Source organism: Saprolegnia diclina, assembly GCF_000281045.1.
Source record: "Saprolegnia diclina VS20 unplaced genomic scaffold supercont1.45, whole genome shotgun sequence".
Taxonomy (NCBI): domain Eukaryota; phylum Oomycota; class Saprolegniomycetes; order Saprolegniales; family Saprolegniaceae; genus Saprolegnia; species Saprolegnia diclina.
Window position 1 is genome coordinate 159,027 of NW_008246112.1, and position 15,372 is coordinate 174,398.

General features: G+C 58.4%; 8 protein-coding genes across 8 annotated transcripts; 5 read left to right on the top strand and 3 right to left on the bottom strand.

Moving 5' to 3' along the window:
• The first annotated feature begins 224 nt into the window (after positions 1 to 224).
• On the top strand, positions 225 to 1,569 carry SDRG_11881 (hypothetical protein). The gene is made up of 2 exons (XM_008617935.1): positions 225 to 381; positions 448 to 1,569. Exons 1-2 carry the CDS (start codon positions 324 to 326, stop codon positions 1,542 to 1,544), a joined length of 1,155 nt encoding a protein of 384 aa, XP_008616157.1. The 5' UTR covers positions 225 to 323; the 3' UTR covers positions 1,545 to 1,569.
• A 135-nt stretch (positions 1,570 to 1,704) lies between these two features.
• On the top strand, positions 1,705 to 3,290 carry SDRG_11882 (hypothetical protein; the record flags this gene model as incomplete). The annotated part of the gene is made up of 2 exons (XM_008617936.1): positions 1,705 to 2,972; positions 3,029 to 3,290. Exons 1-2 carry the CDS (start codon positions 1,738 to 1,740, stop codon positions 3,288 to 3,290), a joined length of 1,497 nt encoding a protein of 498 aa, XP_008616158.1. The 5' UTR covers positions 1,705 to 1,737.
• Positions 3,291 to 3,986: 696 nt separating this feature from the next.
• SDRG_11883 (hypothetical protein) lies at positions 3,987 to 5,768 on the top strand. The gene is made up of 6 exons (XM_008617937.1): positions 3,987 to 4,218; positions 4,265 to 4,404; positions 4,459 to 4,791; positions 4,838 to 5,031; positions 5,083 to 5,213; positions 5,259 to 5,768. The coding sequence occupies exons 1-6, from the start codon at positions 4,012 to 4,014 to the stop codon at positions 5,736 to 5,738; spliced, it is 1,485 nt and encodes a 494-aa protein (XP_008616159.1). The 5' UTR covers positions 3,987 to 4,011; the 3' UTR covers positions 5,739 to 5,768.
• A 618-nt stretch (positions 5,769 to 6,386) lies between these two features.
• On the top strand, positions 6,387 to 7,673 carry SDRG_11884 (cytidylate kinase; the record flags this gene model as incomplete). Its single annotated transcript, XM_008617938.1, has 7 exons — positions 6,387 to 6,497; positions 6,550 to 7,044; positions 7,113 to 7,157; positions 7,211 to 7,270; positions 7,320 to 7,391; positions 7,447 to 7,518; positions 7,569 to 7,673. 7 exons carry the CDS (start codon positions 6,387 to 6,389, stop codon positions 7,671 to 7,673), a joined length of 960 nt encoding a protein of 319 aa, XP_008616160.1.
• A 35-nt stretch (positions 7,674 to 7,708) lies between these two features.
• Positions 7,709 to 11,167, bottom strand: SDRG_11885 (hypothetical protein). Its single transcript, XM_008617939.1, has 9 exons — positions 10,363 to 11,167; positions 10,199 to 10,265; positions 9,924 to 10,149; positions 9,823 to 9,876; positions 9,681 to 9,770; positions 9,251 to 9,626; positions 9,089 to 9,202; positions 8,001 to 8,935; positions 7,709 to 7,940 (listed from the first exon to the last, which is right to left on the bottom strand). Exons 1-9 carry the CDS (start codon positions 11,095 to 11,097, stop codon positions 7,829 to 7,831), a joined length of 2,709 nt encoding a protein of 902 aa, XP_008616161.1. The 5' UTR covers positions 11,098 to 11,167; the 3' UTR covers positions 7,709 to 7,828.
• A 278-nt stretch (positions 11,168 to 11,445) lies between these two features.
• Positions 11,446 to 12,665, bottom strand: SDRG_11886 (hypothetical protein). The gene is made up of 2 exons (XM_008617940.1): positions 12,224 to 12,665; positions 11,446 to 12,174 (listed from the first exon to the last, which is right to left on the bottom strand). The coding sequence occupies exons 1-2, from the start codon at positions 12,612 to 12,614 to the stop codon at positions 11,831 to 11,833; spliced, it is 735 nt and encodes a 244-aa protein (XP_008616162.1). The 5' UTR covers positions 12,615 to 12,665; the 3' UTR covers positions 11,446 to 11,830.
• A 578-nt stretch (positions 12,666 to 13,243) lies between these two features.
• SDRG_11887 (hypothetical protein) lies at positions 13,244 to 13,950 on the top strand. The gene has a single exon (XM_008617941.1). It carries the CDS (start codon positions 13,362 to 13,364, stop codon positions 13,869 to 13,871), a length of 510 nt encoding a protein of 169 aa, XP_008616163.1. The 5' UTR covers positions 13,244 to 13,361; the 3' UTR covers positions 13,872 to 13,950.
• A 17-nt stretch (positions 13,951 to 13,967) lies between these two features.
• On the bottom strand, positions 13,968 to 15,363 carry SDRG_11888 (hypothetical protein; the record flags this gene model as incomplete). The annotated part of the gene is made up of 7 exons (XM_008617942.1): positions 13,968 to 14,076; positions 14,126 to 14,242; positions 14,288 to 14,584; positions 14,636 to 14,680; positions 14,737 to 14,894; positions 14,950 to 15,279; positions 15,346 to 15,363. 7 exons carry the CDS (start codon positions 15,361 to 15,363, stop codon positions 13,968 to 13,970), a joined length of 1,074 nt encoding a protein of 357 aa, XP_008616164.1.
• Positions 15,364 to 15,372: the final 9 nt, after the last annotated feature.

Genomic DNA, 15,372 nt, shown 5'->3' on the forward strand with positions numbered 1-15,372 from the left:
AGTACAAAGCTCCAACCTGATTCAAGAGTGGATTGTGAAGAGCATTCTCGCCCCAAACTGCACTTGTCGCGGGCCAACAGCGTCGGTCCACGGCCCTCTATACCTCGCGACCCAATCAGCACGCGCGAATTCGCATCGGCTGGCCCTTTGAAAATTCCAACCGCGTTTCGCAGTCAAGATGGTCGTCGCACCAGCTGCTAGTTGGTACACTTTGCACTTGTCCTTGACAGGCTGCGTTCGAGCTAGAGGTCGATCACATAGCATGTATTCTACACCAGCCATGTCCATTGACGACGCCGGCGACCACATTTGCTTTCAACGTCATGCGGGGGCTCGATACGCTCGCTCTCCTCGCGGCCACCGCTGCTCTTGCCGCCGCCGGTACACCTCTCACCCCTCGAACCCCGCCACACCAACGGATAGTGTACTAACAACGACCGATGCTAGAGACGAGCTGCGGCGCCGGATGGGCGACCCAATCGAGCACCGGCTTGGCCTGCGGCATGCAGATTGCCCTTGTGACGGCCCCGATCGTCAACGCGGCCGCGGGCACCGAAACCGTAACTTTTACGGTCCACAGTACGTACGGCGACCCCATCAGCGGCACCGGGTCTGTCGCTGTCTGCTCGTTTGCGACAACGTCGTGCGCGCTCGGCGCCGCGTCGACCTTTGTGCCGGCGACGGCGACCGTCATTGACGCGACCCACTCCTCGTTCACTGCGACCGTGCCTCTAAAGACGGCAGGCGCCTACTATCTTGCGCCCATGTACACCTCGGGGAGCGGCCAAGTGTTTTCCACGGGCGTCAACGCCACGATCAAGGCAGACGCGACGACGACACCGTCCAAAACAACGGCGCAGACGCCATCGACAACGACACCGGTGTCGACGACGCCGGGGGCCACCACGCCATCGGCCTCGACAACCGCGCCGCCGACCGACGCGCCAGCGTCCTCGAGCTCGGGCATCTCGTCGACGACGATCCTCATCATTGGCATTGGCATTTCGCTCGTCTTTCTCATCTTGCTCGTGGTTGTCTACTTCAAGGTCAAGAAGCGCACGAACGACATCAACTCGCGCTCGGGCTTGACCGACGCGCCGCCGTCCTCGCAGGGCGGCGAGATGGAGATGACGTCGGTTGCGATTGCATCCACCGCCAACAAGATCACGGTCGACCCACTTTCGCGGCGCGCGATGATCAACCCGTCGACGTTCTCGAACCGTGCGTCGCTCGATGCGACAGCGGCGCCGGCCACTGACGACTTTAGCTACCAGCGCTACGCCGGCACGACGCCGACGACCGCGGGCGCCAAGGAGGGAGCCAGTCTTTTCAACCGACCAAGTCTCGCGGTGCAGCAGCGTACACGGGCGCAGCCGCCGCGGACACCGACGACGGGCACACCGACGTCGTTCTTGGCGCCACGACAACTGCCAAGTACAACGACGACGACAACAACCCATAACCCGTACAAGAACAATGTGGTGCCACCGGCGCGCCCGACCGGCGCCTACGAGGACGACGAACAATCGAGCTACATATTTTAATATCATGTTGTGCTTTTACCAGACAATTTTGTATGATCTCCGATCTAGGATAGGACATTCTGTACATTCGATCGAACAACCACGACTCTGATTGACTGGCTTGTTTTAAACAGCTGTTTTAAACCGCGGATCCAACGTCGCCGGCGTTTGATTGGTCCAAACGATTGGCATCGATCCTGCCCACTGGCGCAGCATGGTCAAGACAAGGGCGACGACGAGGGCCAAAGCCAAGCGCGCCTGGCGAGCCGCCGCCGCCGTGATCGACCTGGATGGCGCCGTCATCGCGATCGTCCAGTGCTTGGACCGCGCAGACGACGTCGTCGCCTTGCTCGAAGCGCTGCCACACGCCTCGCTTGGCACGCCCTTGACCGCGCTCCTCGACCTGCTCCAAGAGCCGGGCCCGTTGGCGCACACATGGCCCGAGCTCCTTCTGGACAACGTCAGCTTTCGGTATCCGTCGTTTGTCGAGCATATTCTGCAGGCGATGCCAGTGCTTCTGAGCGTCCGCACCGCGCACCGCAACTTGTTCGGGTGTCTTCTGCAGCCGACCGACTCGAACGTCGATGCACCGGACGGGTTCCTCGAGTTTGTTGCGACGTACCCGCGCACGGTGACGCATGTCGACGCCGCGTGGCAAGAGGATGACATTGACTGCTCGGTCTTTTGCGACGCGCTGCGTCGCTGCACGCGCTTGACGACCGTTCATGTGGTCGCGAATGCGCATGCGGCGGCGGTGCTGGCTGCCGTCACGACGCCAGCCCACCGCGTCACGGCTTTGTACATCACGAAGCCGTCGTCAGGTGTCATGGAGGCACTGGACTGGACGTCGCTTCTGCGGCCATGGCTCGCGAGCGGGCACGCGCGCCACGTGACCTTCTTCAGCATCCCAATCGTTGACGTCGACAACCTCGCGCATGCGCTCTTGCGCACCCCGTCGGTGCGCAGCCTCGGCGTCCACTACAACGACGCGCTGCTTCGCAGTCTTCTTGCTCGTAATGTGTTACTGCCTCCGTTTGAAAAAGTCAGCGTCGCCACGGACGAGCCGCCGCTTCTTCCTCGACTCCTCAAACGGTTGAGCCCCAAAACGCTGACCTCGCTCTCACTCGAGGGCCATGTCGATCACTCGGAGACGCTGGCGTACTTACCGTCCATGCCGTGTCTCAACCACCTCTCGCTCACACGTGGTGATCTTGGCGACCTCGACGGCATCTCGGCACTCGACGGCATCTTGGCGTGGTCACGCCTCCAACGTCTCGCGATTAGCTGCGTGTACTTGACGCCAACGACACTCGAAGCGGTCTTATCGTACTTGGACGGCGTCGACAGCCTCCAACAGTTGATCTTAGATGTGGCGGAAATGGACGCCATGTACTTTGTGTCGGTGGCGCAAACCCTTGGCCGCTTGATGGAGCGCGGCCTCCAGTCGGCGTCACTTGGGAACGCCACCAACCTCGACGACAGCAGCGCCGCGTTGCTGGCGCTAGCGCTGCGGCACGACACCGGTTGTCGTCGCCACTGATGCTGGACGTGGGCGAGCACAGCTTTAGCATCGACGGGATTCGCATGATCCTCGACGCCCTCGCCAAGTGCAAATGTGTGTGCGTCAAGATGGTGCCGGTCGACGGCACCGAGCTCGAGCCGTACCACGACGAGATCTACGCGTTCGCATCGGCCCACCACATGATATGCGACTTGACGTACCCGCCGTTCATGCTCTGTAGTCCTACCAACGTTATCTATGAATAGTGTTAAAAGACATTATTTGTCATGTATTCTCGGCCAAGTCTTGACTGCGCGGTCGCAAAAGCACGTGGCGTGTGATGATTCGTCTCTGATTGGGCAAATCACCGACCAACGCCGCAAGCGTTCCTTCGTGCGCCGACCCAATGTCGAGCGCTGGGCTTCGTGCATGCGAGAGGAAGACCTTGGCGCGTAGCTGTGCATCGTACTGTGCTGCAGCGCGTATTTGGACTGGTCAACCGTTGGAGATGCCACGTACACCGGACTCTTAATGTGAGCCAAGGATCTGAGATGATGCATCTTTTGGGTCGCTCGCGCATGCATGGTCTGTGGCCTTGACGTATCGTATGTTGGGTTTTCGAGCGCGTTGTCTGGCGCGGCGCCCTTGTCAACAGCGTCGTCAAGGATGCCACAGATACCGATAGTCGGCAGCGTATCGCTGCCTGTCTGCCCGTCTGCAAGGTCGTCGTCGTCGGCGTCGACGCATACTAGTACAACGAACCGATCCATGTGGCCGGGTGGAGATGGGCGCAGACGTGCCCTTCGTGTCGCCATCTCCTGGATCGGACTCAGCGCCGGACCGCTGGCATCGTGCTCGTGGCAGCCTGCAGCGTCTGCCGTTACGACGCAAACTATTTGACCAATGGCATCGCTGCAAAAGTCGGTCTTTTGGCCAATCAAAAGTGGCCCTTTCACATCCGACGCCACTTGGCAGGCGGCGACGACGATGGGACTCGAGACGCTTCACGACGACTTTTTGGCGCAGATCTGCGCTGCGTGCGCCGTGGCCGACCTTGGCGCGCTCGTTGCCGTGAGCAAGAGCTACGAGCGGCTCTTCCGCCCGTACTTTATCGACGCGTGCAAGCGCTACTGCTTCCTCGACTACCTCACGCCGTCGATCGGCGCGTACCGCATGGCCTCGCCTGTGCCTCGCGTAGGACGCTACATGCTTTGCAGGACGCACTGACGCGCCAATGTAGACGTGGCCAGCGCTCTACAAGGCGTTTACGTCGTCGCGCCACATGTCGTGGTCGGCGTGCGCGTCCGAGGTCAGCTCCGGCCTGCGCAAGCTCAAGGTCGACCCGACCGAGTACGCTGTCGACGGCGCCTTCCTGCTTCGGTACAGTCGCGCGTCTCTGCATCGCCCTCTTCAGCGACGCTATGGGTGTTCTAGGTGCGGCGGTCACTACCTCTTCAGTTTGTGGCAGATCCCTTTCGCATCCATTCACATCACATCCTCGAACGACGACGACCCTCGCTTTGGGACACTGGACATGGCCAAGTGGGAGAGGCTCCGACCGGTCGGCGCCGGCCCATGCCCCCGACGCAACCACACCATCACGGCGCTACCACCCCTCTTTGTCGAACGTACGCTCGTCTTTGGCGGCGACGACGACAATGAGTTTGCAAACCAGCACTGGCGTCGCCTCCTCATCTTTGGGGGCCAAGCCGAGACGTACCCGTTCCAGTCCTTTAACGACCTCTACCTCTGCTGCCAAACCCGCGAGTAGACTCTCTTCTCAACATTCGAAAACAATCATGTTGTCATCTAGTCGGGCGACCGGCAAGACCAAGGCGTACTGGGTCGAGCCCGAGACGACGGGACTTCCGCCGTCGCCGCGCTCGAGCCACGTGGCCACGGTGCTCGACCCGCTGACTGTGCTCTTCTCGGGCGGCAGCAGCGGCACGACCGCGATCCCATCGCTGGAAATTTTTCTTTTGCATCAAATTCCGCACGACTACGGCGGTATCTTTGTCGTTCATCAATCTGAATCTGAATCTTAAATCGTCCGTCTAGACACGGGGCTGGGTGCGTTTCGGTGGTCGCGGCCCACAGCCGAGATGGTGTCGCCCATGGGTCGCACGCTGCATGCGGTTTTGCAACCCAACCGCGCCAAGCGCGAATTCGTCATCTTTGGCGGCAAGCAGGTTCGAAGCTGGGACCAATGCGATAGTTTGTCATAGACAATGTAGATCCGCGAATCCAACGGCTTGTTCGACTGCCACTGCCTCACGTTTCTCGATGCGGACTTGACCGAGATGGCGTGGTCGGTGCCCGCGCTGAGCGGCCATCGACCGTCGGACCGTCGCGGCCACAGCACGACGTTGATCGGCCATCGGCATTTGCTGGTCTTTGGCGGCCAAGACAGCTCATCTCACGAGCTTGACAATACCACGTACGAGCTCGACGCAAAGCAGCTGCGCTGGTTTACACCAACGATATACGGGCAGCCACCGAGCCCGCGCCGGGGGCACAAGATGCAGTACTTTGGCTCGCGCATGATTGTGCAGAGCGGCTTCACCTGGAACGAGCGCCATAGCGTCGCCAATACCAAGCTGCCCGAGACCGACGCCCACGTCCTGTCCTTTTTGCCATTCGTCGAGGATACGCCTACGAACGTCGCTGCTTCGGCCCTGCAAGCGAACGTCGACGAAGAGGTCGGAGACTACTAGTCTCGACAAGTCGATGCCACAACACTGATAGAGCACGTTCATAATGAGAAAGAAGGCGAGCACGAGCTCGAGTACCTAATTGCGCTTTGCGAGCGGGTTTTGTCTATGTAGTGGAGCTGCTTGCTCTTTGCTTCTTCGCCCGTCGGCGTCGAGGCCTCCGACATCGACATCCTCTTCGACTACCTCAAGCCCGACAATACGGTCGACGTTGACTTGGACTGTATCGCGCCGGTCGCCAAAACCACCGCCAAGGCTGCCACGTCGACGTCGACGCTGCTCATGAACCCGGCAACCGCGCTCTTTCTGCAGAAGCCGGGCAGAAGCCGCGTATGCATGCGATGGTCGATGGCTATTCCACGGGTCGAAGTAGAGCGACGATACTAGGCAAGGTCCTCGCTGTCGATGCCGATGAGGGACGCGGATCTGCTGCGACGAAGCCATCGCTCTGCCCGGCTTCTACGGCGTCTTGCCCTACATACCGGTACGACGCCTCTCGTTGGTCACCCAAGTTGGCTGCCATGGCGCCACGTTGAGGTTGCAGAACCACGGACCAAGATTTGCATCCGGATGACTGGCGCTTCGTATCCGGATGTCATTTCAATGCAAGGAGGACCTCATTTCCAAAGTCGCCTCCTCATCATCCGCAGCATGGCTTCGTCGCTCCGCCACAAGGTCCTCTTCGTCCTCGGCGGCCCGGGCGCCGGGAAGGGCACGCAATGCGCCAAGATCGTGGCCCAATATGGCTTTGTCCATCTCTCGGTACATGCTGCATGCGGCGAAGATGCGGCTAAGCATGCCATCGTCCACGTAGGCTGGCGACTTGCTCCGTGAAGAGCGCGCGTCGGGCAGCGAGAACGGCGACATGATCGACCGCATGATCCGCGAAGGCGCGATCGTGCCCGTCAAGGTGACGCTCGACTTGATCCGCAAGGCGATGGTCGCGAGCGGCCGCGACCTCTTCCTCATCGACGGCTTTCCGCGCAACTTTGACAACCTTACGGGCTGGAACGACGAGATGGTTGACGTCGACGTCGCCGGCGTCCTTTTCTACGACTGCCCCGAAGACGAGATGGAGCGCCGTCTCCTCGAGCGTGGCAAGACGAGCGGTCGCACCGACGACAACATGGAAGCGATCCGCAAGCGCTTTGCGACGTACACCGAGTCGACGATGCCCATCATCAACCACTTTGCGGCGCAGAACAAAGTGTTCCACATCCTCGCGACGTCGACGCCGGAAGCGGTCTTTGAAGAAACGAAGAAGGCCATCGAGCCGATTGTGTCGCAGCACCTCGTCGACACGACGCAGGTATAAGCCTTCGCCACCAATATACATCCCACCTCCCTCCTTGACTCCGCTTCCTCTTGCATACTTAGCGTCTTCTCAACGCTGTCTTCCAAAACGACTATGCAACCTACCGAGTCGGCTCATCCAGTCGACGGAATAGCTTCTTGCTCATGGCGCGCCATGCTAGGCGCTCTGCGATGACAACATTTCGGCCATCGAGCCGCAGTCCATGGGCCATGTCGTCGAGGTACCTAGCTTCCTCTTCCTCCATGGCCGTAGCCTCATCGACATGGCAGGGTATGAAGTTCCACGAGTTCTACTTCAAAAATCAAGGCCGCGGTGGCCTGGGCGTCGCCAGCGTCTGCCAGGTATAGTCATAGTTAGTAGCTCCCATGAACTTGTACTAACTAATATCTGCATTAGGCGAATGTCGTCGACCCGCATGTCAAGCTCCTGGGCGACACAGCGATCGTGTCGTTCGCCAACGTCATCCAGGTACCCTAACCTCATCGAGTATGTATAATTGATGGACAACTTGTCCTTAGTCGGCGTCCGAGCCGTCGGTGGTCTACATGGAGACGCGCGTGTGGCACCGCAGCGCGACGACCGGTGCCTGGAAGAACGTGCACTTTCACCGGTCCTCCAAGTGAACCTCAATATCTCTCTGGAGCCTAGTACCGTCCTCTTTGTGCTAGCTAGTACTCGTACTAGCCTCGTAATCACACCAATATTGTCTTATGCGACCAAATGTATACACAGCGCATCATCGAGTCGTTAATAAGTAAGAGACAACACATATTACGCCCTACTTGGGAATGACGTGGCGCGTGTCCCGCTCATTGTCCGAGAGCACCATGGCGGTCGTATGGCGCAAGTTGGCTTCGTCGACGTACTGGTTGAACGTCGTTGCGTTCTCCCTGTTTCAAAAAATATCAATTTATCAAGCTTGCAAGTTCACAGAATCTCAAGCAATGTACCGGTAGACGCCGTTGTTGCGGGTCGACGACGCCACGCCTTGGTCGAGGACGTCAAGCCAGATCGGCTGCTGGCCCGCAAACGGGTTTGAGAGGCCTTTCGAAATCGCAAACACTTGGCTCATCTTCTGCTGGAACCGGAGCTTGTACTGCTTGGGCGGCATGGCTGAGATGCCATCCGGGTCCTTGCGCTTGACGTACCGCTTGTAGTAGCGCTCAAACTTCTTCTCAAACGTCCATTGCTGCAGAAAGTCGATGATGCCAAACTGGTACAGTGCGGGGCCGTTGACACTGGTCGCCATCTGCGTCGCAAACGCCGACGCCGACTGGATCCCGTTGCCATGGGCGCCGCCGACGATACCGGGCTCGACGTAGTACTCGCAGCTCTGGACGCCCATGAGGAGACTGTAGTCCATGATGCCTTGGTCGTAGAGAAAATCCGAGTCAAAGCAGATCTGGTCGTAGAGCTGCTCGGCCGAGCGCGGGTCGATCCGGACCTTGGTCATGAGGTCGTTGTCCTTCAAGACGATGTTGGGCTCATGGTAGTTGAGGCCGTCGCCGCACTCTTGCGACTTGGTGCTCCCAAACGTGTAGCGCGCGTTGCAGTAGCGGCACGTGACCTTGCCGCCGACTTTGGGCATCGTCGCATTCCGGTCTTCCCAGCTGCCCTTGATGTCGTACCGGTGGTGGATCACTTGCGTATTCGCAAAGAGGTTGCCCATGACGACAAAGTAGTACATCTTGCCGTACAAAAGCACGGCGTGGCAGCCGTAAAACTTTGTCAGGAGCGAGTGCGGGTGCGACATGAGGTACGTCGCGTACTTGGGCGCCATGCGACGCAGCAAGTCGCACTCTTCCCGAGACATGGTCTTGACGATAAAGCTCTCGTCCGACGTGTAAAACATAAAGGCGCCGCTTCGACCCTCGCTGAACCGTTCCTATTTATGTAAAATATATGAGTCATTTTTGGTCGATTTTTCAAAATGGAGGAAAAATGGCAGCGACGGGTCGGTGGCGTCCGCCTCGTCAAACGAGACGCCGGCTCATCGACCACGGCCCCGCGTTGCCGACAGAATATAGAAGGGACATACCTTGGTCGTAGCCGAAAAGAGGCTTGTGTACTCGTGGTCGCCGATGCCAAAGGTCTCGCGGATCGCCCGGAACGTCGTCGGCGCATACGACCAAAATTTGATCGCCCTGTTGTGCTATTTCCCATCATTAGAATATAATTTCAAACGATAAATGGAAAATACCTTGTCGTCAGACGACCCGTCGTTGAGGAGGAACATTTCCGAGGTGTTCGAACCGTTCCCGACTTCGTGCACCGACTGCTTGATGCCCGACGTTGTGTAGTAGAGGATCTCGGACCGCAGGGCGAGGTTGACTTGGGGACTCAAGTCGACGTCGACGTCGTGGTTGCGCCCCTTCCCACGCGTCTTTTGTACGTTGTTGACGGCAAACCAAATGATGTACTCGAGGTACCCCTTGGACGCAATGAGAAACATGAAGAATTGCTTGAGGACCATCGGCGCCAAGTCGTCTTGATGCGTCGCCGAGTTGGTCACAAAGTACGTCGACATGTAGAGGAAGAGCAGGAAGAGCCAGTAAAACACTAGGGCGCCCGTAAACCTAGTCATGAGGACTATGAGACAACTTGTCCATCGTTCGAAACACGATAGATACAGAGAAATGTAGTTGAGGACGCGGAGACGGAGGTTGTACGTCTTGGGCACACCGCCCGAGTAGAGCCGACGCCACGCAATCAAGAGCACGCTAATAGAGGCCCTTATGAGACATGTCGATATCGAGCGCCGGAGGTACGTACACGAGCGACACGATCAAGACAAAGATCACAAAGCCATACAGCAAGATCCACGGCCTAGTAGAAGAGCATGGGCGCCTTGATACATTGATACAAACACATACCAGGTCTGGATCCGGAAAAATTTAGCACCAACGTCCTCGTCCTTGCCGACCGTCGCCGACTTGTTCGTATTGGGCTCGTCGAGGTTGCGTGACGACGCGAGGCAAAAGCCAATGAGCTGCTTGGCCGGCGCGGACGTGTTGACGGCGCGGCCGTCGACCTGGAAGAAGCCGCCGGCGTCGAGCCCGTCGTATTTGGCAGCAAAGGTCACGACGCCCATGACAAGACCTAGCCTCATACATTGGCTCGTGCATCAAGTAAGTAGAGAGCGGCGTACTGGCGATCCAGACAAAAGCGTGGTAAAACTTCATCGAGCGCTTATAGCTCTTGAACGGGTCGTTGAGCTACGATAAGAAGTTAGCAAATAAAAATATGAGCAAATAAGAAGATAAGAAATATGAAAAAACATCGGAAAATGCAGCATAAAATCGAGACACGTACCGACGAGAGGAGGTCGATGGCCATGACAAGGCCCCACGCTTCGGACGAGAAGAAGAAGAACTCGGTCAAGCCCGCGAGGTTCTTGCACGCTTTGGTCGAGTTGAAATCGCCATTATGAAGCGGGTTCGGGTCGTAGTCGACGTAGACGTTGAGGAGGAGGCAGATCGCGAGAAAGATGCTGAGGCAGCTGCGCATGTGCACGATCGGGTTTGGGTGCTGGTGCCACTCGCGCTTCTGCGAATAGGTCACGACGACCGCGAGGCCACACACGATCGTGTTGACCGAGCCGGCAATGAGGCCGGCCCACCGGTAGTTGTAAAAGGCAAGCGTCAAGCCGAGGCACGCCATTGTCCAGCAGATGCCCATGACCTGGCTCTTCTTGTTCTCCATCCAGTGGATCTTGGCGTTGGTTTGGCCCGTCATGCGCCCGCGGAACTGCTTTTGGAACTCCTTGTCGATCACGTGGATGTGCGTACCGGCCATCGTGTTGTTGGACGGCGGCTGGTCGCGCGACGCGGGCGGCGCCATGTACTGCTGCGGGTTGGCTTGGCCCTGCGCGTAGTACGAGGTCACGTCGCGCAGGCTCGGCGTGAGCTCCTGCATGTGCATGTAGTGGTCCGGCATGCCATACGGGCTCATGTTGTCTTCCATGACCGGCGGTGCATCGGGCGCCGCCGAGCTCGACGAGATCGTCGTCGTCTGCCCAGGCCCGCGCTTGCTTCGCCGGGACGCCATGCTACGAAGAACTGGCCTTTGCAGCAGATGGGCTCGACGCTGAATTCCCCGCGACTTGCCACTCACCGCGGGCCCTCACATTTGTATGCAATTTAGTATTGGGAAAGCTTGCGGCCAGTCGGGAAACAAGTAAAAAAATATTTGCTTTCTATTGGCGACGCGGTGTAATAAAATGGAAACGCGCAAACCTTTCGGTTGGACCAATCGGCGACGACGTGGCGTGTGACACACCCCACGCCACGCGCGTGTTTCGGTACTTTATAAGCGAATTCCGCCCGCGATGCTACATGTGGCACATGCCGAAAATAAACGCAAAAAGGGCAAACCTCTGTCACGTCCAACGCATCCGTCGCTTGTAGCGCGTCGTGCGCCGTAGGATTGCTACTTAGCGGTAGCCGTGACGCTCGATACGAACGAGACCGGATTCGACGGCTGCGCTGCCAAGTGAATTCTTTGGCAAAGGTCTTACTTTGCACATATTTGGCGACCGACGGATCAACCTCGTCAGGCGTAGGTAACTAAGAGCCACCACCATTGATGGATGTAGATCCTTGTATGGGCGGACTGGACCCATGGCGGGTAGCCACGGCAGGTGTACCTACGCTCGCGCATCGTGGATACCGCACCTATTTTACGGTGCTTGTTGACGTCGCTGGCGGCGGGCGGCACTAAATTCGGCATTCACGTGCCGAATGCAAAACACAGATGGAGCCATGTGCCAAGTTCAACGCGATTACATGACGAGGCCGCCGTCGACGCGAAGACACTGGCCCGTGATGTAGCTCGCGCGGTCGCTCAAGAGGAAGGCGACGAGCTGCGCAACGTCGTCGGGCGTGCCAAGCCGCCGCAGCGACGTGAGCGCAATCGTCGCAGCCCGGGCATCTTGGGTCATGTGCTCTTGGGTCATGTCGGTGGCAATGAAGCCTGGCTCGACGAGGTTGACGCGTATGTTCTTGGGTCCGAGCTCTTTGGCGAGCGTCGTTGTGACGCCAAGAAGGCCGGCCTTGGAGGCTGCGTACGCGGCTTGCCCGACGTTGCCTCGCGCGCCGACGACGCTGCCTAGTGTGACAATGCTGCCTACGCAGGACGCAAATCTCAGCCGAACGATCCGACGTGGTAGTCAAACCCGTGCGCTGCTTCAGCATGCCTTTCGCGACGGCCTTGGCCATGAAGAGCGGGCCAAGAAGGTTTGTCGCGACAAGCGACTGTGCTTGGTCTTCGCGTAGCCGAAGAAGAAGGCTGTTGTGCGTGATCCCCGCTGCAGTGACAAGGCCCGTGACGGGCACGCCGCCGCTCAACGCATGCAGCGCTTGGAGCGTGGCCTCGGCGCTGCCCGGTGCGCTGGCTTCGTAGGCGACGCCCAGCACATCCGGCGCGATCGACGCTGCTGCCGCAGCCGCGCGGTCTGCGCAGCGCGATGTGATGGCGACCTGCCACCCGTCGTGGTGCAGCTGCTGGGCGATCGCGCGGCCAATGCCCCGGCTTCCGCCGGTCACGAGCGCCAGACGTCTGGCCATCGTGTTCTTGTCAAGCCGCGAGGTGCGCGCAAGTGCGATACGCACTTTACAGATTGGGTGGTACTTGCAGCATGGACATCCGGTAAAGTGCGGATTGGGACAAGGGTGGGGGCAGCTGGTGCTCGAAACGGCATGCGTTTGCATACAAATCTGCATATATCTGAACGCACCAGCTGGTCGAATAATAATATTTCGCGCTGCGTGCGACAGCGTTACCTCGTGCCGTGTCATTTAATATGGTACCACAGAAAATATGCCATCTCGTCCCACAGCTTGAAGAAACGCCCCGTTGCATTCTTCCCTAGGTGTACGCTAAAATTGCATATTTTGTCCCTATATCTAATATTCGCATTTTAATTTACGATTTTTAAAGTATCCCATAGAAATATAACGGTTCATGTGTCAAACATATAAATATAATATGCCGTTTGAACGCTGACCTACTTGGTGGGAGTCGTTTGAAGAGCGCTTGTGCCTATCGATAGAAATGCATATCCGCCATACAAACACCAAGTACAAGAGTTGTTTCGGTCGAGATATTTGTTAAACTCGGGATGTGTATACTTGGGAGAGACTGTATATGCAGTTTCGTCGCGGACCTATCTTGCGGAGCATTTTTCAGACGTTGGCTTGGCACCTGTGAAACTCGACTTCAACGCGTTGGCCAAAACGCAAGTCGCATCTTCCAGCGTCTACCTCCCATCTCGAGCTCCATCTTCCGCGCTTCCGCCTCTTCCTCGCTCCATCATGCCTTACGAGAGCTTTGCCGGCGGTGCTGCCAAGCGCGTCTTTGCCATCCTCAATGTGACCTTGGACGTCGACCAAGATGCGTATGTGTACGAGGTCCAGATCTCGATGCCCGTGTACCTCCCCGAGAGCGACGTCAAGTACCACGTCTACTCGGTCCTGCGCCGCTTCAACGACTTCAAGCGACTCTACGAAGGCGTCGGCGACGTCGACGGGCTCAAGCTGCCCGAGTACGGCCTCTGGAGCGTCCTCCGCGCCGACGACGCAGCATTCCTCTCGCAGCGCAAGCTCGGGCTCGAGACGATGCTCAAGACGATCGAAGAGAATCCGACCGCGAGTCGATCCGGGGCGTTTGCCGAGTTCCTCGCGTCGCCGCAGATGAAGCTCAACGGCGACGTGTCCTTCCAGCAGCTCACGACGACCGAGAGCAAGAGTCGGGCCAACTCGGCCGACCGGTCATCGAACGCAACGCTTGTCGCTGACGACGAAGCCACGTCGGTCGACCCGTAGTCCCACGATCTCCCACTCCTTCTCCTCCTCTACCTGACCATGCTGCTAATTTATAACGACGACGACGATGAATCCACCATGTTGGTCTTCTCAACCTCACTCGGACGACGGACGATGGAGTGACCAGACCGGCGCGTTGAGCCCGAGCGTCTGCCATGGCTGGTCGTACAGCGCTTGGATCCGGGCCTCAATGCGCTTCTTGGTCCTACATCATCAGGTATGATCCATCATCTGTCTTGTCCAGGAGACCGTACGCTTCGGTGAGCTGGCGAGGAAGCACCGACTGCACGCGGCCGGTACCATCTCTTGCTTGCAGGACGCCCTCGGCCACGAAGCGCCAGTTGGCGCAGGGCATACCCCGGTACATGGTCCTACATGATCATGAAGATGACAATGGCTCATGCAGATGGCGCTACCAAGAAGACGACGAGAAGTGTTGTTCGTTGCCTTGAAGCGCCATGGCATTGCGGGTCAGAAGCGACTCGAGCATCTTGTCGAGGAAGACATTCGACTGCCGCGCGAGGTATCCGAGATGCGACGTCGTCGTCGGCGTCGGCTGAAGCGCATGCTGGCGGCAGTGGTCGGTCACAACGTCGCAGAGCGGCCGTGCCAACGCTGGCAACGCCGTCAGCGTCGGCTCGACGGGCGTCTCCGTGTCAGAGTCGCTGTCCAGATCCAGATCCAGTGGAATCGTACTGGCGTCTTGGTCGAAACTAGAACCACAGCGAGAATAAGCCCGAGGTAGGATGCAAGGCCAGGCGGACTCTGTGGAGAGCACATTCTTGGGGTTGACGGGCCACACAAACGTCCTATGCATGGTTGACAGCATGAGAAGGTAAGCGAGTGCAGATGCGGTCGACTGTACGAAGCAAGCTCGTCCTGTTCTTTGAGCGGCGCGCGTGTCGGTGGGCCCGAGGGTGGGACGCCGTAGTGAATGTGGTTGAGCTCGGGCGCCGAGACGTGCGACGCAAGGCAGCGCGCAATGCCCCACGCTCGCTCGACGTCAGTTTGACGGTCGACCAACTAGTTGATTCGGAGGCTTTAGTACAGTAGAGAGATGATGGATAAGATCGAGTACCGCTTTTTGCGGTGGCACATTGTCGTCCAAGAGAAAGTCGTCGTGGGTCGCGTTGAGATCGACGGGCAGCGCTGCCTCGACGTGGTCCAACGTCGCCGAAGGAAGGTTCTCGACCTCGAGGACCGTGGCGTCAGGGTCGTCGACGTCCAGTAGAGTGGCGTCAGGGTCGTTGACCTCGAGAAGCGTCGCGTCCGGGTCATCGACCTCGAGCTGCGTAGCGTCAGGGTCCTGCGTCGCGTCAAGCTCTACATCCGACTGTGTTGCGTCGACGTCCAATAGAGCGGAGGCATCTTCAGCGCTCGAGAGCTCGTCGTCGTCATCGTCATCTGACTGGTTGATATCGTCGGCCGGCGGAATGCATTCGTCGTTGTTCGAGTCGCAGGCCTACATGTACACGGTAGCAGTAGGAGTCATGGACGAGCA

Coding starts and splice junctions, on each gene's coding strand:
- SDRG_11881 (XM_008617935.1), top strand. CDS start 324: ATGCGGGGGCTCGATACGCTCGCTCTCCTCGCGGCCACCGCTGCTCTT. Junction 382..447: donor CGCTGCTCTTGCCGCCGCCG/GTACACCTCTCA, acceptor GACCGATGCTAG/AGACGAGCTGCGGCGCCGGA.
- SDRG_11883 (XM_008617937.1), top strand. CDS start 4,012: ATGGGACTCGAGACGCTTCACGACGACTTTTTGGCGCAGATCTGCGCT. Junction 4,405..4,458: donor GACGGCGCCTTCCTGCTTCG/GTACAGTCGCGC, acceptor TGGGTGTTCTAG/GTGCGGCGGTCACTACCTCT. Junction 5,214..5,258: donor TCATCTTTGGCGGCAAGCAG/GTTCGAAGCTGG, acceptor TAGACAATGTAG/ATCCGCGAATCCAACGGCTT.
- SDRG_11885 (XM_008617939.1), bottom strand. CDS start 11,097: ATGGCGTCCCGGCGAAGCAAGCGCGGGCCTGGGCAGACGACGACGATC. Junction 10,150..10,198: donor CGCTTTTGTCTGGATCGCCA/GTACGCCGCTCT, acceptor GTATGAGGCTAG/GTCTTGTCATGGGCGTCGTG. Junction 9,627..9,680: donor GTCCTCAACTACATTTCTCT/GTATCTATCGTG, acceptor CCTCATGACTAG/GTTTACGGGCGCCCTAGTGT.
- SDRG_11886 (XM_008617940.1), bottom strand. CDS start 12,614: ATGGCCAGACGTCTGGCGCTCGTGACCGGCGGAAGCCGGGGCATTGGC. Junction 12,175..12,223: donor CATGCTGAAGCAGCGCACGG/GTTTGACTACCA, acceptor CGTCCTGCGTAG/GCAGCATTGTCACACTAGGC.
- SDRG_11887 (XM_008617941.1), top strand. CDS start 13,362: ATGCCTTACGAGAGCTTTGCCGGCGGTGCTGCCAAGCGCGTCTTTGCC.